The 21,129-nt window shown below is 34.6% G+C and overlaps 1 protein-coding gene and 1 pseudogene across 1 annotated transcript in view; both read left to right on the top strand.

Annotated features, from left to right (window-relative positions):
- The window catches only part of STAG2 (STAG2 cohesin complex component), a 117,413-nt gene that overhangs the window by 57,891 nt on the left and 38,393 nt on the right, over positions 1-21,129 (top strand). The window contains exons 6-14 of the mRNA XM_024747079.1: positions 378-454; positions 5,323-5,527; positions 7,486-7,637; positions 10,071-10,144; positions 11,276-11,399; positions 12,203-12,301; positions 12,398-12,477; positions 17,266-17,373; positions 18,335-18,446. Of these exons, the coding sequence (XP_024602847.1) occupies positions 378-454; positions 5,323-5,527; positions 7,486-7,637; positions 10,071-10,144; positions 11,276-11,399; positions 12,203-12,301; positions 12,398-12,477; positions 17,266-17,373; positions 18,335-18,446 (1,031 nt within the window). The remainder of the gene's footprint in view (positions 1-377; positions 455-5,322; positions 5,528-7,485; positions 7,638-10,070; positions 10,145-11,275; positions 11,400-12,202; positions 12,302-12,397; positions 12,478-17,265; positions 17,374-18,334; positions 18,447-21,129) is intronic.
- On the top strand, positions 9,781-9,881 carry LOC112401136 (uncharacterized; annotated as a pseudogene).

The raw sequence follows: 21,129 nt of genomic DNA, 5'->3' as shown, positions 1-21,129 counted from the left end.
CCTATTACTCTTTCCGTTATTTTCTTCAGGTTCATCCTCAAGGTTTTAAATGTTACCCTGGACGCTGCCTCATGCTTGATGACATATGCTTTATATTAAAGGGTCTTAGTCATTCTATGCATGAGTAAAGTTAAGTCAAGTAGAAATGGCTAAGGCTGATTGTTCTAGGAAAAAAAGATACCTGTCAGAAGTGTGGGGCTATTTTCTTGTATATGTTGATAATGGCATTTGTGCTTTATAGGGTTGAGTAACACGGTAAAGATCAAGTGCTATTGAAGTACACCTTATTGTGTGATTATAGACATTTTAGTGTTAGAGATGGACTTAGAAGTTATTTTTTTAATTTACCATTAACTTCTTACACTTGCAAATTTCAGGTGTTGTCACAGCAGAAATGTTTAGACATATGCAGAACTCTGAAATAATTCGAAAAATGACTGAAGAGTTTGATGAGGTAAGTTATTACCCTAAATGTTATGATAATTTTATGCATCTTGATCTTGATTTACTCTTCAGAGTATTAAATTCTGAATATTAGTGTTGTGGGTAAGAGCTTTGGCAGTAGAAATCCAATCAAATGATGGCCATGTGACCTTGGGCAAGTTGTCTTAGCATCAGTTTCATCATCTGTAAAATGGAGCTAAAAATACTTACAAGGCTGTTATGAAAATTAAATGCAGTAATGTTTGAAAAATTCCTTAGCATTTTACAATGCCTGGCATATAGTAAGAACTTAATAAATGGTAGCTGTTTTTATTTGTCAAAAAATTAAAATTTCAAGTAAGAATAAAATTAAGTGCCTACAAACATATCTTAGAATGTTGTAGAAGGAAGATTTGATAAATACTTGGGGAACCAGGTGCAAGCTTAGGCAAAGGAAAATACATACATACATATATATGTATAAAATTGTTTAAAGTCTTATTTATGTTTCAAATATGAGTAGTAAGAACAATACAAATCCATAATAAGTAATAGCTTAGACTTTAGTTGATCCTTTATCACGGTGATGTCTTTGAAGTATTGTTGCCAATAAAGACATATTTAGATTTACTTTAATATAAACTCCTTCAGGACAGGGATTTTTGTTTGTTTTGTTCACAGCTGTATTCCAGCACCAGTAGTTTTACTCTTTAAAGCTTTTCACCATGAATTTTCAAGTAGAAAGCCTTGTCTCATTTGAGTTTTATTTGATGTTTTTTGGTTTTTTTTTTGCTTACTCAGATGAAGGAGCTTTCAACTATCATTCTAAAAGATAGACAAGAGTTGTTAAAATGGCTTTGATGATCACTAAGTGCTATTAATCAGTCTCTAATTGAGATATAATTATGAGGAAAGGTATTATTTTAACTTTCTGATATTAAATGTTTTAGTGAGAACTTTCTTTCTTCTAAACAGCTATTTGAAATAAGAATCCTGAAATAAGATTTGAAAATATCAGCAAACCAAGTTGCTAACAGCAATTAAGATGACACTTTTCAATATAGCACTAAATGAGCCAATCAGAAAATGTGGAAGAAAACCTTTTTGTGGAGTATTAGGACCTTATTCTCAGATGAGACATAGTTCAACTTGTTTATGGCATGACTTAAAATTTTTAAAAATGTATGGCCCTAACGACAAAATTTAATTGTTAAAAATTTTACTAAATCATACTGATAAAATGACCTTAAGTTTCTAGGACATTCTTGTCAGAAACTCTTACTTTTAGAGGTTCTGTGTAGTATTGATCTCTTATAGCCTTTCTTGGCTTTTCAACTCATTTGGGCATTTATTATGTACTAACTTTAATACTTTATTTTTCCCTTTCTCTCTGCTCCCCCCCCAGTTATTCTTTGTTTAAACTTACAGCTAGATTACAGGCTTCTGGATGAGCAGGAACTACAGCTTACTACTTAGGTTTATTTGAAGCCCTTCGAGGGGATGATGGGATGTAGTTGCCTTACATATTGTTGTACTTAATAAAGAAACCTGGCTAGGGGCTTCCCTGGTGGCGCAGTGGTTGAGGGTCCGCCTGCCGATGCGGGGGGCGTGGGTTCGTGCCCCGGTCCGAGAGGATCCCACGTGCCGCGGAGCGGCTGGGCCCGTGAGCCATGGACGCTGGGCCTGCGCGTCTGGAGCCTGTGCTCCGCGGTGGGAGGGGCCACAGCTGTGGGGGGCCCGCGTACCAAAAAAAAAAAAAAAAAAAAAAGAAACCTGGCTAAAGTGAAGTCTTCCTATTACTCTTTCCGTTATTTTCTTCAGGTTCATCCTCAAGGTTTTAAATGTTACCCTGGACGCTGCCTCATGCTTGATGACATATGCTTTATATTAAAGGGTCTTAGTCATTCTATGCATGAGTAAAGTTAAGTCAAGTAGAAATGGCTAAGGCTGATTGTTCTAGGAAAAAAAGATACCTGTCAGAAGTGTGGGGCTATTTTCTTGTATATGTTGATAATGGCATTTGTGCTTTATAGGGTTGAGTAACACGGTAAAGATCAAGTGCTATTGAAGTACACCTTATTGTGTGATTATAGACATTTTAGTGTTAGAGATGGACTTAGAAGTTATTTTTTTAATTTACCATTAACTTCTTACACTTGCAAATTTCAGGTGTTGTCACAGCAGAAATGTTTAGACATATGCAGAACTCTGAAATAATTCGAAAAATGACTGAAGAGTTTGATGAGGTAAGTTATTACCCTAAATGTTATGATAATTTTATGCATCTTGATCTTGATTTACTCTTCAGAGTATTAAATTCTGAATATTAGTGTTGTGGGTAAGAGCTTTGGCAGTAGAAATCCAATCAAATGATGGCCATGTGACCTTGGGCAAGTTGTCTTAGCATCAGTTTCATCATCTGTAAAATGGAGCTAAAAATACTTACAAGGCTGTTATGAAAATTAAATGCAGTAATGTTTGAAAAATTCCTTAGCATTTTACAATGCCTGGCATATAGTAAGAACTTAATAAATGGTAGCTGTTTTTATTTGTCAAAAAATTAAAATTTCAAGTAAGAATAAAATTAAGTGCCTACAAACATATCTTAGAATGTTGTAGAAGGAAGATTTGATAAATACTTGGGGAACCAGGTGCAAGCTTAGGCAAAGGAAAATACATACATACATATATATGTATAAAATTGTTTAAAGTCTTATTTATGTTTCAAATATGAGTAGTAAGAACAATACAAATCCATAATAAGTAATAGCTTAGACTTTAGTTGATCCTTTATCACGGTGATGTCTTTGAAGTATTGTTGCCAATAAAGACATATTTAGATTTACTTTAATATAAACTCCTTCAGGACAGGGATTTTTGTTTGTTTTGTTCACAGCTGTATTCCAGCACCAGTAGTTTTACTCTTTAAAGCTTTTCACCATGAATTTTCAAGTAGAAAGCCTTGTCTCATTTGAGTTTTATTTGATGTTTTTTGGTTTTTTTTTTGCTTACTCAGATGAAGGAGCTTTCAACTATCATTCTAAAAGATAGACAAGAGTTGTTAAAATGGCTTTGATGATCACTAAGTGCTATTAATCAGTCTCTAATTGAGATATAATTATGAGGAAAGGTATTATTTTAACTTTCTGATATTAAATGTTTTAGTGAGAACTTTCTTTCTTCTAAACAGCTATTTGAAATAAGAATCCTGAAATAAGATTTGAAAATATCAGCAAACCAAGTTGCTAACAGCAATTAAGATGACACTTTTCAATATAGCACTAAATGAGCCAATCAGAAAATGTGGAAGAAAACCTTTTTGTGGAGTATTAGGACCTTATTCTCAGATGAGACATAGTTCAACTTGTTTATGGCATGACTTAAAATTTTTAAAAATGTATGGCCCTAACGACAAAATTTAATTGTTAAAAATTTTACTAAATCATACTGATAAAATGACCTTAAGTTTCTAGGACATTCTTGTCAGAAACTCTTACTTTTAGAGGTTCTGTGTAGTATTGATCTCTGTTTTTATCTTTATGACTTGCTTGTTTTTAATGATTTATGGAGGACCTCAGTGTATCTTCATTGGTGAATGCCCCATCTTATATATAGGAGTACTTGAGTACCTGTCTTTCCAGGTCATTCTAGCTACATTTCCATTTTTAAAAAAAATATCTCATTGTTTACATCTGCTGACTATTTGATGTCCTGAAGCTAATGAAAACATACATTGTAATCCTTCGATTATTTATAACTCATACATCAATCCATTAGACTGGCTGAGAATGTGATTTCATCATTTTGAATCCATTAAAACATATAACTTTGGTTTGATGTTGGTTTGGTTTTGTTTTAAAGAAATTTAGTAACCGTATCTTTGCTTATCAGAATAATGTTTTGTTTGATGGGAGAGGCTTTTTATTTTAGTATGTAATTGGTATATGTTTTCATTGGTTAGAGTGAATTCAGAATATCCATTTTGTTTTTTAAAAGATTTATTATTTATGTATTTATTTATTTAGGGCTGCATTGGGTCTTAGTTGCAGCATGCGGGATCTTTGTTGAGGCACGTGGGATCTTAATTTGCGGCTCACGGGCTTCTCTTTAGTTGTGGAACGTGGATTCCAGAGTACGTGGGCTCTGTAGTTTGCGGCATGCGGGCTCTCTAGCTGAGGCGAGTTCAGTAGTTGTGGCTCATGGGCTTAGTTTACCCCATGGCATATGGTATCCCAGTTCCCTGTCTAGGGATCGAACCTGTGTCCCCTGCATATTGTAAGGCGGATTCTTTACCACTGGACTACTGGGGAAGTCCCATCCATTTTGATCTTAAATAAAAGAGATGTGTTCAAAGGTACCTCTACCTTTGCATATTATTCTCCTGCCTACTTTGAGGATTTATTATAGAAGAAAGATGAGATAAAGGAGTCTTTGTTTAAAAAATAAATTTGTTTATTATATTTTATTTTCGGCCGCATTGGGTCTTCATTGCTGCGCACGGGCTTTCTCTAGTTGCGGCAAGCGGGGGCTGCTCTTCGTTGCGGTACGCGGGTTTCTCATTGCGGTGGCTTCTCTTGTTGCAGAGCATGGGCTCTAGGCGTGTGGACTTAAGTAGTTGTGGCACATGGGCTCAGTAGTCGTGGCTTGCGGGCTCCAGAGCACAGGCTCAGTAGTTGTGGCGCACGGGCTTAGTTGCTCCGTGGCATGTGAGATCTTCTCGGACCAGGGCTCGAACCTGTGTCCCCTGCATTGGCAGCCGGATTCTTAACCACTGCACCACCAGGGAGGTCCGATAAAGGAGTCTTTTCAGCTTCTGCCTAGAGTATTTGAAAAAAAAAAGTAAAAGTTTATTAAGTCATGTGTTTTAAATGAAATTGCTGTTTAAAATTTCTGTTTTAGGATAGTGGAGATTATCCACTTACCATGGCTGGTCCTCAGTGGAAGAAGTTCAAATCCAGTTTCTGTGAATTCATTGGCGTATTAGTACGGCAGTGTCAATATAGTATCATATATGATGAGTACATGATGGATACGGTCATTTCACTTCTTACAGGATTGTCTGACTCACAAGTCAGAGCATTTCGACACACAAGCACCCTGGCAGGTCAGTATTTAGAAATATTTTCTGTGCATTTTCTTAGGTTAGAGATGAAAATGATTTTCATTAAAAGAAATGAAATAATGGTGACAAATTAATTTTATTTATTAAGTAGCCCCTAAGAGGACACTCTCCCCTCTCCTTCAACCCTCACGAATTACTGGGAATGGAATGATATCTTCAGTTTTGATTTTCTGAAGGCATAATTAATTTTCTTGTGGTAAACCTACTTGTTTCCTATCCACCTCTTCTCCCTTTCTATGGCATAGTGATCTGTTGGGTTCTTGAAATACGTTTTATCAAGGAAGGTATTGACAGCAAATTTGGGGAACAGTCATTTTGGATATGTAGTTCTAAATGACTTTTATGCGTAGTCTCTGCTAGCATAGTCCCTCCTGGTATGATGGTCACTATAGGATGATGCTTATTTAATCACACCACAAAAAGTTGATTTTTCTTACGCTTCTGAGTAACTTTAGGCTGAGTCAGATTCTTTGCTCTTTAAATTTTAATGAAATGAGTTACATTTTTAAGGCTCACATGATTAATTCTAGAACAGTGGTTTTTAGTGTTGATGTTGATAAAATATTCTGGTTTCTCTTTTGTGCTGAAAGTACTATTATTGAATATGTGCTTTTTGGTTTGAGTTTGAATAAATCAACTAGGCATTAATTGTTACTATAGTATTCTAAGCCTTAATGATAGAATATTTTGATTTCTACAAAAATGTTTCTTTCTCTAAGTGTGGGGATGTTTTTTCCTTTAGAATATTTCCCCAGAGAATTAAAGCTATGATTAAAGATGTACTTCTGCTCAGCCCTCCATTTAAAAAAAAATAAAATGCATACAGTCAACCTGTAGGTTTTGCTTTTAGATTTGAGGTCACAAAATATGAATGTGATCTTGCTCTGTGAATTTAGGTAGCTTTGATGTTAAGAACTTGAACAGTTAAAGTAAATTAAAACATATATGATGGGGTAAGGTGGGTAATTTTAGATCAGAATGACAAACTGGTTTGCTGAAGGTGTGGAATAGCTCAGAAGATTGGGAATCTCTTTTAAAGAGAGCCAATAGCCACAAATTAAGGTTTAGTTTTGTGGTGTTCTATCACGCAGTGAACCAGGTGTGAGACATAGTCTGGACTAAGCTATATTAAGCATAAAGTGTTCAGATATTTCAACTAATAAGTTTGAAATCACAGGCAGTGAGTCTTGTCTCAGTAGCAAGAGTTCAGTAACAGAAGGTAGAGATCTGGAGGAACTCTGATAAAAAGCACTTTATTGAGTGATATTTTACTCTTTGTACTTTTGACTTTTTATCTAGATCTGTCCTTCATAATCGCACCATTGTCTTTATGATGATATGTAATAGAGTAAAATTAAAGGAAATCAAGTACTGATAAAACTTCAACATTTCTACACACTGTACTTTGATAAAAAGCACTTAAGTTCCCTCCCCCTTTGGTTACTGGATAGCTAAATGACTGCTGTATGAATCAAAATTTATTTAGAAGGTGAATCATGGTCTCTGGAAAAGGTCATTGTAGGAGACATATATATCATAGTATAGTGGGATCTGAGCATAGTCTAGAGTCAGATTACCTAGTTTTGAATCTTGGTTTAACTATGTATATGAACTGTGTAGTCTGAGGCAGATTTCTTAATCTCCCTGAGCTTCAGGTTCTTCATGAATGAAATGAGGATAATACTTAACTTTGAGGGCTGTTGTAAGGATTAGGAATTAATCCAGGAAAAGTATTTAGCATAGGTAACTGACATATAGTAAGTATTCAATACACATTAGCTGTTGTTTTACTATTGTTGTTGTCATTTGTAGCAGCTATATTTTTCTTTTCTGTTAGAAGCGGAACAGCCCATCTTGTTTTTAATTTCTCTTAAATTGATCTTAACTTGTAAATTTTTGTGTCTGTGAGACTAAGTTCAACATTTTCCATTTAAAAATAGCTATGAAGTTGATGACAGCTTTGGTGAATGTGGCACTAAATCTTAGCATTAATATGGATAATACACAAAGACAATATGAGGCAGAACGGAATAAAATGATTGGAAAACGAGCCAATGAGAGGCTAGAACTCCTGCTACAGAAGCGGAAAGAGGTACGTACACTTTTGCACTGAATATTTAAGCTATTAATCTGTAACTAACTTGGTCACCATTAATTATGATATAACTTTGCTAGTTCATCGGATAAGTTTTTTTGAAAATTTTAAACAACATGTTTCAGGTTGTTTATACATCTAACTTATTTTTGTTGATTATTCATGCCAACAGTACCTTCTGTGTATATATTCTTTCTATGTGGACTAGGATTAAGAGTTCAAGGCTTCACATAAGGAGTCCTGGGCCAGTCTGACAAGCTGCTTAATGCTTTAGTGTTGTTCATCTCTACTGTGAAAATATCTCTCCTAACTGCCTCCGTCAGCTTATTGTCAGGATGAAATGAGGTTTCACTTATGTAAAGTCACTTTGAAAAATAACTTATAAGCTATTTATGCTGTCATAATCTGTGTTTTTGGTTTTTTTATAGTGTAAGAGGCACTTGGTTAACATTAATGACCACCAAATTCAACTTTGAATGAGGAAAATATATTTTTTCAGTTTTATGCTAAGTAATAATAAATCTTTCGATGTTGTGTATTTTGGTCGTTGTTGTTGTTGTCTCCCCTGCCCCCATGCCGTGCGGCTTGTGGGATCTTAGTTCCCTGACCAGGGATTGAACCCAGGCCCTGGCAATGAAAGCGCCGAGTCCTAACCACTGGACCGCCAGGGAATTCCCTTGATGTTGTGTTTTTGATTTAAATTCCTCCTTCATTGGTGATGTAATATTTTACTATCTGATATTGGGGATGTTTATTTTTATTTCTAATAGGCAAAGTCTGCTGTTTCAGAAATACTAGTAATGCAGTTGAGTTAAAATATTTGCCGTGGTGTTCCATAAATTACTTACTTGATTTTGACATTTTTTTGGGGGTAGTGGTAACTATAATTTAAAAGTTGGTTATTTCTGAGATAGCCAATAACTTTTTTAAATGCCCCCTGCTCAAGAGAAGCCAGAAAAATCTTGCCCACATTTCCACCATGCCTAAACTCCTCATCTTTTTCACGTACGGTTGACCCTTGAACAATACAGGTTTGAACTGTGCAAATCCATTGATACTTGGATTTTTTTCAGTAGTAAATATTACAGTACTTACATGATCCACAGTTGGTTGAATCTTTGGTTGTGGAACCTTGTATGTGGAGAAACTGTGGATACAGAGAAACTGCATATACGGAGGGCCGACTATAAGTTTTATTTGGATTTTCAACTGTGTGGAGGGTCAGCGTCCCTAGCCCCTGCGTTGTTCACGGGTCAACTGTAGTTGAAATGAAGAATTGACCTTTTTGCCCCTTAACTTAGTTAATAAGTTGCATTGGATGCTTTATTAGATGAACATAATGCATGAAATTATGGCCTGATTCTAAGATTCTGAACATAGAATGAGTGGATATAGGTAAAAAGGGGTTTTGAGTTTAAAATTCTTGTACAAATATAAGATATTAATACTTCTAGCGTGGGTTAAGTTTTTAAACATGTTGAAAGACCACCTGTGCCTTTGACTGTGCTAATTAATACAAGTGCATGCCCTTGTTAGCATTATTTGGAAATGTGAGATTATATTCATGAAAAGAAAAAAAGCATTTTACAGAAACATAGAACATAATCTAAAAGCTAATTAATACTTAGCGTGTGAAAGATTTTCCTTGTACTTCTCAAGCTCTGAAACAATTTTCTCTTAACTCTCAAGCTCTGAGTTGAAAATACATGGGAGTAAATAAGTCAACCCAGATTTGAAATGTTTAGTTGGTTATTTCAAGTGAGCCTTGTTTCCCTCAAAAATATTTAGCAGGGAGACAAATTTTTTGCCAAGTTATTTTACTCAAATCGTTTTTGTTCTTTGAGCAGGCACTAGTTAACATGACTTATTTTTCAGATGCTACAGACCAAGATAATGAAACATTGTTATGCTCTTTTGATTATATGTTATATAATATGTATTATAATAAACTACATAACAGATTTCTTTATGTACGTTTATACAATGAAAATACGTGACCATTTAAAAAATTAGTCTACCAGCTAAACATTAAAAACCAAGTACAAATATTCCAGGTATCAAGGGACTGTGGCTACCTGATAGACAACAGATGTTAATTTTTGTATGTGGACACTTTTCGTTTAGTGGAATTAAGAATTGGGTGCTCGCTTCGGCAGCACATATACTAAAGTTGGAATGAGAAGATTAGCATGGCCCCTGCGCAAGGATGACATGCAAATTCGTGAAGTGTTCCATATTTTTGTTGTAAAGCAGAAACTGACACACCACTGTAAAGCAATTATACTCCAATAAAGATGTTAAAAAAAAAAAAGGAATTGGGTGTAATAACCAAAACACTGGAGAAACCTGCATTTGTGTTTGTAACAACTTTTAGATGTCCTTTTGGTTCTCTTCCATTACAATTGAAAAGAAATGATGTGTTCTTTTCAGCTTCAAGAAAATCAAGATGAAATAGAAAATATGATGAATGCAATATTTAAGGGAGTGTTTGTACATAGATACCGGTAAGTCAGGGCAGTTTTTTTAATGTAACTCTTATCCTGTTCAAGTTTGGATATTTAGTGGTTTATGTAATATAAATTTAGTGGAAATCATGTTAGAGTAAGATCAGTGTTAGAATCTAAGCTCTTCCACTGATTGAGACACTCTATGCAAGTTACTTAACTGCTCTCAACTTTGTTTTCTATCTGAAAATGGGGTAATGTTGTGCTTGACTTGTAGATGCCCAGAAAATGGAAGCTACTGCTGTTATTAGGAGTCAGGGTACAGAATACTTAATTGATTTTGGAGGTACTATGTTAGTAGAGACTGTACGTTCTGATTCCTGACTCTTTCCTCTTCCATTTGAATATTAGTGGGAAAAGCTGGATAGATTTAAGTGAGATGTTTCCCTTATTTTGAATGAGTAGAGGAAAGAAATAGGTAATCTTACCACCATTTCTGCTGTAACCTATTCTTTAAATGTTGGTGGCATGTTTATTTAACTTCTCCGTCATTTCCTTAACTTGGCAGTTATTGAATCAGGTTAATACTTCCTTTGTAATATCCCTTTGTCTATTCTTACCTTTTTATTTCTGTTGTCACCATTACCTTAGTCTGTTCCCTCGTCATTCTCATGCCTAGAGATTATTGCAGTTGTCTTAAAATGTTCTTTTGTTGCATCATTCTTCTGCTCAAAAGCCTTGAATGACTTACCATTACCTACAGGATGAATTCAAAATAATTTAGTCTGACATTCAAATCCAAATTGAGCTTGGCCTCAATATTAGGTGTAACTAATTCTCACCCGGAAAATATTATCTAACCAGACTAGTGTTCCTGCTGTCTGAACACACCATGCCCAGGAGGTGTGAACAAAGGCTGGGGTATGGCATGGTATAAAAGGTGGGGATTGGATTCTGTTTGTAGGTTTATTTAACTTTAAATATTTATATGGTGATAATTATGCTTTGACAACTAGACTGTAAGCTCTTGGCATTCGGGGGCCATGCTTCAATTCTACATTTAAATCCCCAGTAATACTTAAGGTAGTGGTATATTCATAGTAGGTATGGAGTATTTGGTGCTGCTTAAATAAACCACAAGTCCTGTGGTATACTGGCACTAATATGCATAATTTTCCTTCCTCCATGCAGGGATGCAATAGCTGAAATCCGAGCTATTTGCATTGAAGAAATTGGCATTTGGATGAAAATGTATAGTGATGCCTTTCTTAATGACAGTTATTTAAAATATGTTGGTTGGACTATGCATGATAAGGTAAGATATGCCTTATATACTGCTTTTCTTTTTACACATAGGCATAGCTATCTGCTGCTCTCATTCATAGTGACTTATCTGCATATAGGTAAAACTGGGAACACATTCCTATAGGCCTCTCTCCTTTATTCTTTTCTGTCCGCTCCATGAAAATATGGTCTCTATCACATAAAGTCCCCTAGTTTTTTGAATCTTGGTGACTGATTTAGCCTTCAATCTTGAAACAATTTTTGTACTGAAACAATTGGATCATGTAGGCGATGGTGGTAGTGGTGAGACATTTCTTAGAGCAGTAAGAAGAATTCTTACTCTGTTAATATGTAAGTGCTCTATACATTTTAAAATTTCTTTAATTTTGATTCTCTTGATAAACATGTATCTTAGCCAGATTATAAGTTACAACTTGGCTTCTGACCTTTTTTATTTTTTTTAAATTAATCTACCTTTCTCTTAGTCTGCCTCTTTACAAGCCTTGAAGTTCTTTGTATATATTCCTTACAAATACTAATTTCTGTAAAGGAAAACTTACTGTGAAATATGCTACTATCGTCTTTCACAATAGTATTGCTCTGAAAAAATTTTCAAAAAATTTTCATTTGACCCACAGCAGTAGTAACCCCAAAGGTATTTAGTTTTAGATGTTTATGTATTGATTCCTATTTTTGCATTATCAAAGATGAGAGTTTCCGAAGAAATGCTATTGTATAGAGCATATTTAAAGTAGAAAATATTGTAAGTATCTTGAATGTTCAGGTTGAAAATATGCAGAGTTTTAATGCATTTTCTCCTCTTGTTTCATTCAGCAAGGTGAGGTAAGACTCAAATGTCTCACGGCTCTACAAGGGCTTTATTATAACAAAGAGCTTAATTCCAAACTGGAGCTATTTACCAGTCGGTTCAAGGTTAGTATTACTCTAAGTATTTAAAAATTATCTGTTATTTGAAAGTATTTTTTCTGGCTTTCCCTTTAAGAATATTTTAATTATTTTTGTCCTTAGGATAGAATTGTGTCTATGACCCTTGACAAAGAATATGATGTTGCAGTACAAGCAATAAAATTACTCACTCTTGTTTTACAGTAAGTATGTTTTTTAAAAAATATTTATTTATTTGGCTGCCCTGGGTCTTAGTTGCGGCATGTGGGATCTTTTAGTTGTGGCATGCAGGCTCTTAGTTGTAACATGCATGTAGCATCTAGTTCCCTGACCAGGGATCGAACCCGGGCTCCCTGCATTGGGAGTGCAGAGTCTTAACTGCTGGGCCACCAGGGAAGTCCAACAGTAAGTATGTATTTATCGCATATTGCTAATGTCTAGTTATCTAAATAATACATTAGAATACTTGGTTTAAATTTATCTAGATCTAAACTTTAATAACTTGGGGGTTTTACAGCAAAAAGTTTAATTTTTTCATGTAAAGTTGAGAAAACAGGAAGAGAGAACCATTGGACTAGAAAATTCTGAGCTAGGAATTCATGTGTTCTCATTCTCTTGACTAGTTTCCTTTCAATTTTACTGTCTCTAGATACTCTTGAAATAAAGTTAAACACTTGAATGTGTTAAATATGCCTATCATATTTTGTCACTATTATTTTTTTAAGATTTTATTTATTATTTATTTATCTTATTTATTTTTGGCTGTGTTGGGTCTTAGTTGCAGCATGCAGGATCTTTGTTGAGGCATTTGGGATCTTTCGTTTCAGTGCGTGGGCTTCTCTTTAGTTGTGGCTTGCGGGTTTTCTCTCTCTAGTTGTGGCGCGCAGGCTTCAGGGTGCGTGGGCTCTGTAGGTGTGGCGCACGGGTTCCAGAGTGCATGGGTTCTGTAGTTAGCGGCACACGGGCTCTAGTTGAGGTGCGAGAGCTCAGTAGTTGTGGCATGCTCGTTGCCCCTTGGCATGTGGGATCTTAGTTCCCTGACCAGGGAGCAAACCTGTGTCCCCTGCATTGTAAGGCAGATTCTTTACCATTGGACCACCAGGGAAGTCCCTTGTCACACTTTCAGAAATTAGTATTTACTGAAACTTATCTGTAAACAATCTGAATTTAAAACGTATTCTATCATGTTAAAATGTAAAAGTGATGGAATTAACTTTTTTTCTTTTTAAAAAGGTGTGGTGATATATACAAGATTTACCATTTAAACATATTTAAGAGTACAGATCAGTGGAATTAAGTACATTCATAATGTTGTGCAGCCATCAGCGTTATCCATCTCCAGAACCTTTTTTATCTTCCCATACTGATACTCTGTAGACGACTGCCAAGTGTGATTTTAAGTCATATTGTCTACTCTTTATCTCTGAATTTGATTATTTTAGGTACCTCATATAAGTGGAATTATACAATATTTGCCCTTTTGTAGCAGGCTTATTTCACTTAGCATAATGTCTTCAGAGTTTATCCATGTTAGGTTATGTATCGGAATTTTATTCCTTTTTGAGACTCAGTATATTCCATTGTATGTATAACACATTTTATTTATTCATTCATCTATTAATGGACATTTAGGTTGTTAACATGATCCAAATAATTGCAAAAGGGCCTTTTCAAAAAAAAAAGCATAGCGTGCTAATTCTGATACTCATATGTATGGGAAAGTCATCATGTAAGAGTAGCCAGCAAAATTCTGATTAAAAACTAACGAGAGACGACTACCCGGTATGATTTTAAGTCACTATATTGTAAAACCACAGTAACTTTTATTATTATTAATTTAAAAAATTGAAGTATAGTTGATTTACAGTGTTGTGTTAATTTCAGGTGTATAGCACAGTGTTTCGGTTATACATATATATAGTAGGTCCTTGCTGGTTATCTGTTTTATACATATCAGTGTGTATATGTTAATCCCAAACTCCTAATTTATCCCTCCCTACCCCTACCATAGTAACTTTTAAATTTTGGCACTAGTATGTGAATAGACAAATCAGTGGCACGGAATAAAGAATAGAGACAAACTTAAATGCATCCAGGAACCTAGTGTAGGGTAAGGGTCGTTTCCTATTAGAAAATAAATGGTTTTGTGACACTTAGGTTCAATTTGGGGGGAAATTAAATTGGATTCATATTTTGACCTTATGTAGAAATGATTTCCAGGTGGATGAAATGTTTAAATGTAGATAAATGAGACCATTAAAGTGCTAGATGAAAACTTAGGGGAAGATTAAACATTTATATTTTATTTTTTTGCGGTACGCGGGCCTCTCACTGTTGTGGCCTCTCCCATTGCGGAGCACAGGCTCCGGACGCGCAGGCTCAGCGGCCATAGCCGCTCCGCGGCATGCGGGATCTTCCCGGACCGGGGCCCGACCCCGTGTCCCCTGCATCGGCAGGCGGACTCTCAACCACTGCGCCACCAGGGAAGCCCTAAACATTTATATTTTATATGTAAACTGAGCAATGTCTTTCTGAGCATGACTTAAAACCTAGACATTAAAAAAAATACTGAATTTTAACTACATGAAACTAGAAGAAAAAAAACTAGAAATGTGTATATGACATAAAATATAAACAAACTCAGAAAACAAATGACAGACTGGGCAAAATATTTGCATCATAGGAGTCACTTTCAATAAATCAATAAAAAGAACAGAAACCCAATAGGAAAAGAGTCAAAAGTTAGGAACCACATCATAGACAGAAAAGAAAATAAAAATTTAAACATATGAAAAGTTGTTTAGCCGTACTTAGAGATATGTATATTAAAATGAGACCATCTTTTACCTATTGCTTGACAAAGATACAAAATGTGTTTGGTAATACACTACGTTGGTAAGGCTATGCAAAAACAGACCCTTACATTATTGATGGGACTATGAATGGTATAACCTCTTTGGAGCAAAGCTTGGCAGTATCTATTCAAAATATAAAATGCTTATTCTCTAACATAGTACTATTTGTAATAGAATTTTGGAAATATTCTAGATGATTATTAATAGAGGAAGAATTAAATTTTTATATAATAACTAATAGAAGCACCTCATAAGGGTTATCTCATTTAATGCAGCAGTCCTGTTTGAGGAGCATGGTTATTAACGCCATTTATATGAAATGGACTACATTGCAGTCATTAAAAAGAAGGCAGCTCTACCTCAAAATTTAAATTAGGTGGTTGGGATTAATATATACACACTACTATATATAAAATAGATAATCAACAAGTACATACTGTATAGCACAGGGAACTTTGCTCACTACTCTGTAACAACCTATATGGGAAAAGAATCTGAAAAAGAATAGATATATGTATAACTAAATTGCTTTGCTGTACACCTGAAACTAACACAACATAGTAAATCTACTGTACTCCAATATAAAATAAAAATTAAATTTAAAAAAATCAGAAAAAAAGAAGGCAGCTCTAGATACACTGACATTTTCTGAGAATTCACTTAACTGGGGGAATTTTGAGCAGTCTTAACAATTGCATTTTTCTTTAATTTTTAATTGGATTTATAAATTATTATATGCACGTTATAAAAATATTGAAAGAATCCTGAAGTAAATAAGAAAATAATAGTATCCTACTTATAATTCTACAGCTTCTCCCCTTTTCCTCCGTAATACCCTGTGGACATCTTTTTTTGTTGTTTCTGGTATTTTAATGAAGGGTAATGGCCATTTTTGTTGATTCAGCCATGTATATACCTAATAACTGAAACTTGTCAGGAACATTCCTTATTGGTTAAAATGAGTGAACTACTACACATTTACTATAGTTTCACTGATTTGATTCAATATATATGTATATGTATATATTTTATTATAAGATGGCACAAGTGGTTTTTCCAAAAATGATCCAGTATTACACATCGAGTTAATTTAAATTAAAGTGCTTTTCAAACTTTTAACATTTTGGTTTCATTTTTCTCAAAAAGAGGTAATACTTCCTTAGACATCAGACTTCTGGAAACCTTGTGCACAGCAGAAAACCAAAAAGGATCTGAGCTCCTGAACTAACATCTACTATCCTTAGGCTTTTTTCTCTGATGGCGGTCCTATGATTCCTAATTTACATATAATGGTAAAAACCTAGATTGTTTATCTCACAGTAGACTAAAAGCATATTAGGAGGGAAAGAGGTGCCAGAGGTCAGGACTTAGAATGCAGAGTCCCACTATGGAAGCACCCAACAAGGTTTACTCTGGGGTACTGTGGTTGATGGGCCTAATAATGACTTTGATTTACCAAGATTTTGTTAGGTTTATTTTGTTCTTTTAAAATAAGGTCAGTAAAATGAGCACTGCATTTTAGTAAGATTTTTTTAATGATATATTGTAAAGGTCTTTGGCACTTAAATGTTAATTATTTGCTAAAATGCTTTTGCATTGTCTTATATGGTGTTTAATACATGGTGAATGAAGTATTATTCTTCATTGTGAGATAACTGGAGTGTTAGTGTATTTTAATGTTGCAATATTGTCTCTTGCCTTAATATTACTATGAAATACATGCAAAATGTTCTTTGTGATTATTAACTCTAAGCTCTTAGCATACCACCACTTTTTTTCCTATGTTAGTTTATATTATTTTGTCTTCATTTCCCTTTAGCATATTTGTCACATTGTTATTTCTCTTAGTATATATTTCATTATACTCGGTATTCACTCTCATTTTACCTCCCATTGATCTTAGGTGTTAACAAAATACTCAGCTGTTTTGTCAGGGGATGCTTTTACTGATAGACGATAATCAAATAAGGTTGATTTCTTCTTTCAACAGAAGTTCTTAATGAAGGTTTTTTTTTTAAACACAAGTTTAAAAGTGGAAGTGTACTATTTTGTAATGTGTGAATATGAATTTTTGTAATCAGTATGCTTAAAATTACAACATTACTGTGAAAACTGCTGTTGCTTATTTCTTCTTAGGAGTAGTGAAGAAGTTCTTACTGCAGAAGATTGTGAAAATGTCTATCATCTAGTTTATTCAGCTCATCGGCCAGTAGCAGTAGCAGCTGGAGAATTTCTCTACAAAAAGTAAATCTGTATTTCTGTTGTTCATTTGTCTAAAGTATACTTTAATGGAAGTAACTTATTGTGTTATCATTCATATTAAAATATATATAAATATAACTTATTAAAAATTATTCAGTACCGGTCTTAAGCCTATTTTTGCGTTAACAAAAAAATATTTTTCAAAATAATAAAAGGTTTTACTTCGAGTACTTTGATAACGGTTTGATATAAGAACCACAGGAATCCTTTAGTCTCTTTTCTTTTATGTTGCTGTTTAACACCTCAGATTAGGTAGTATAGATAGCAGTGTGAATATCTAATCACCGAAAATATTTAGCAAATGTTATGTAATGGCTTTTAAAGAGAACAATTTGAACCACTTGGACTAAATTGTAAGATTTTAGATTGTAAAATCTTAAAGATTTTATTTAAATGCTCGTTTGGGGTGAAGCATTTATTAGAAAGAGTACATGATGTAAAACATTTACACTACAGTTTTCTATTCATTGTTATCCAGTGATAACTTTTGTTGTTTATAAGAAAGAGTGATCATGATACCCGTAGAAAGAGGCCACTAAGTTCAGACTTTGGGATAAATTGTGCAAGCAGGATAGAAGGAAAAGACATGTCATTTTTAAAGAGAAGAATGTTTATCATAGATTTATGTGCATAAATGGTATAGGTTAGTCATTGTGATACTTTTATAAAAAGAAATGCTTGCTTAAAATGCAGTAAGGGTTTTAAAAAGAAATAATTCACAATGCAACTAACTTGAGAAGTTAATTTAAAAGGATTTAGAAGTACCACCAAGTGTGAAATGAAAAAGGTTTATAGCAATTACTTAGTATAAAGTTGGAAAATACTGTACCTACCCAGCTCCCATGTACTCCTTTGTTAAATGCTTAAATATGGAATTCAGACAGTTTTTTTAAATCAGGAAATTTTCGTTTTAAAAGTAAGTATTTTGCATATATTATCATAGGCTCTTCAGTCGTCGAGATCCAGAGGAGGATGGAATGATGAAAAGAAGGGGACGACAAGGTCCAAATGCCAACCTTGTTAAGACATTGGTTTTTTTCTTTCTGGAAAGTGAGGTTAGTTGATGTTCATGTTAATACTTACGTTCAAAACAATTTGGAGGTGGGGTTCAAATGATGTAAATCTTAAAATCTTCCAAATATCACAGTGAGTTGGATAAAATAGAGTTCTACCAATTCCACACCAAAAAAAATTTTTTTCTGTGGTAGTAAGATACTCAAATAGTATATTTATATATAGTGCTAAGAGCATGAAATTTGGAACCAGAAAGACCTGATTACTGATTGGGCTTCCCTACTTATTATTTGTATAACCTTGATTCAGTTACTTAATCTTTCTAAGCCCATTTTCCTTGTAAAAATGTGGATAATAATTTCTTAGATAACGCTGAGATAATCCATGTAAAACTATTAGCACAGACCTAGCATTTTGTTAGTTCTCAATATTTGGTACCTGTGATTATTATTGTTGTTGCAGATACAGATTTACATTTAACATCAGCTCTTTTAGGTCTCCCTTAGGTTGAAAACCTACCTGTTCACCAGAATTTGAGAGGGCCCAACATACATTTTTAGTATGTGTATTATTTAATCAGTGTTAGGGCCTTTTAATTAGATTTTCTAATTGTTTCTATATATAGAAATACAGTTGGTTTTTGCATATTGACCTCTTATCTGCAGTTTTGCTAAATTCACTTTTTAAAGTAAGTTTTTAATAAAATTCTTAGTATTTTCTATAATATACAATCAAGTCATTTGCAAATAATGATGATTTTACTTCTTCCTTTCCTACATTTATGCCATTTTTTTCCCCAGCCTTATTGTACTGGCTAGGGCATCCAGTAGAATGTTGAATAGAAGTGGTGAGAGTGGATAGCTTTGGATTGTTCCTGATCTTAGGGGAAAAGCATCCAATATTTCAACATTAATTACGTTTTTAGTTATAGGTGTTGCGTAGTTATTTATTATATTGAGGATGTTTCCTCCTATACCTTTTTTTGCTGAGAAGTTTTTTTTAATTTTATTGAAATATAGTTGATTTACAGTGTTGTGTTTAATTTCTGCTCTGCAGCAAAGGGACTCAGTTATACATATGTATTCTTTTTCATATTTTTTGTTATGGTTTATCACAGGATACTGAATATAGTTCCCTTGCTGTACTAGGACCTTGTTGTTTATCCATTTTATACATAATAGTTTGCACCTGCTAATATCCTAGACTCCCAGTCCTTCCCTCCCCCACCTCTCCACCCCCCTTGGTAACCACAAGCCTGTTCTCTATATCTGTAAGTCTGTTTTTGTTTCATAGATATGTTCATTTGTGTCATATTTTAGATTCCACATATAAGTGATATCATATGGTATTTGTCTTTCTCTTTCTGACTGACTTCGCTTAGTATGATAATCTCTAGGTCCATCCATGTTGCTGCAAATGGCATTATTTCATTCTTTTTTGTGACTGAGTAATATTCCATTGTATGTATATGTGTGTGTGTATATACACACACAAACACACACATATCTTTCTTTCTTTTTTGGGGGTGGGGGGCCGCCCCGCAGGGCATGCAGGATCTTAGTTTCCTGACCAGGGATCGAACCCATGCCCGCTGCAGTGGAAGCATGGAGTCTTTTTTTTTTTTTAGCATCTTTATTAGAGTATAATTGCTTTACAATAGTGTGTTAGTTTCTGCTTTATAACAAAGTGAATCAGCTATACATGTATCCCCATATCTCTTCCCTCTTGCATCTCTCTCCCTCTCACCCTCCCTATCACACCCCCTCTACGTGGTCACAAAGCACCGAGCTGATCTCCCTGTGCTATGCGGCTGCTTCCCACTAGCTATCGGTTTTACATTTGGTAGTGTATATATGTCCATGCCACTCTCTCACTTCGTCCCAGCTTACCCTTAACCCTCCTCGTGTCCTCAAGTCCATTCTCTAGTAGGTCTGCGTCTTTATTCCCATCCTGCCCCTAGGTTCTTCATGACCTTTTTTTGTTTTGTTTTGTTTAGATTCTGTATATATGTGTTAGCATACGGTATTTGTTTTTCTCCTTCTGACTTACTTCACTCTGTATGACAGACTCTAGGTCCATCCACCTCACTACAAATAACTCAATTTCGTTTCTTTTTATGGCTGAGTAATATTCCATTGTATATATGTGCCACATCTTTATCCATTCATACCACATCTTCTTTATCCATTCATCTGTCAATGGACATTTAGGTTGTTTCCATGTCTTTGCTATTGTAAATAGTGCTGCTATGAACATAGGGGTGCATGTATCTTTTCAAATTATAGCTTTGTCTGGGTATATGCCCAGGAGTGGAATTGCTGGATCATATGGCAACTCTATTTTTAGTCTTTTGAGGAACCTCCATACTGTTTTCCGTAGGGGCTGCATCAGTTTACATTCCCACCAACAGTGTTAAGTGGGATCCCTTTTCTCCCCACCCTCTCCAGCATTTATTATTTGTAGACTTTTTAATGACGGCCATTCTTTCTATTGGCCATCTGTATGTCTTCTTTGGAGAAATGTCTATTTAGGTCTTCCACCCATTTTTTGATTGGGTTGTTTGTTTGATATTGAGTTGTATGAACTGTTATGTATATTTTGGAAATTAAGCCCTTTTCAGTCACATCATTTGCAAATATTTTCTCCCAGTCTGTAGGATGTCTTTTTGTTTTGTTTATGGGTTCCTTTGCTTGCAAAAGCTTATAAGTTTGATTAGGTCCCATT

The sequence above is a fragment of the Neophocaena asiaeorientalis genome, unplaced genomic scaffold (assembly GCF_003031525.2).
Source record: "Neophocaena asiaeorientalis asiaeorientalis breed wild unplaced genomic scaffold, Neophocaena_asiaeorientalis_V1.1 scaffold492, whole genome shotgun sequence".
NCBI lineage: Eukaryota > Metazoa > Chordata > Mammalia > Artiodactyla > Phocoenidae > Neophocaena > Neophocaena asiaeorientalis.
This window is presented reverse-complemented; position numbering and strand designations above follow the sequence as displayed.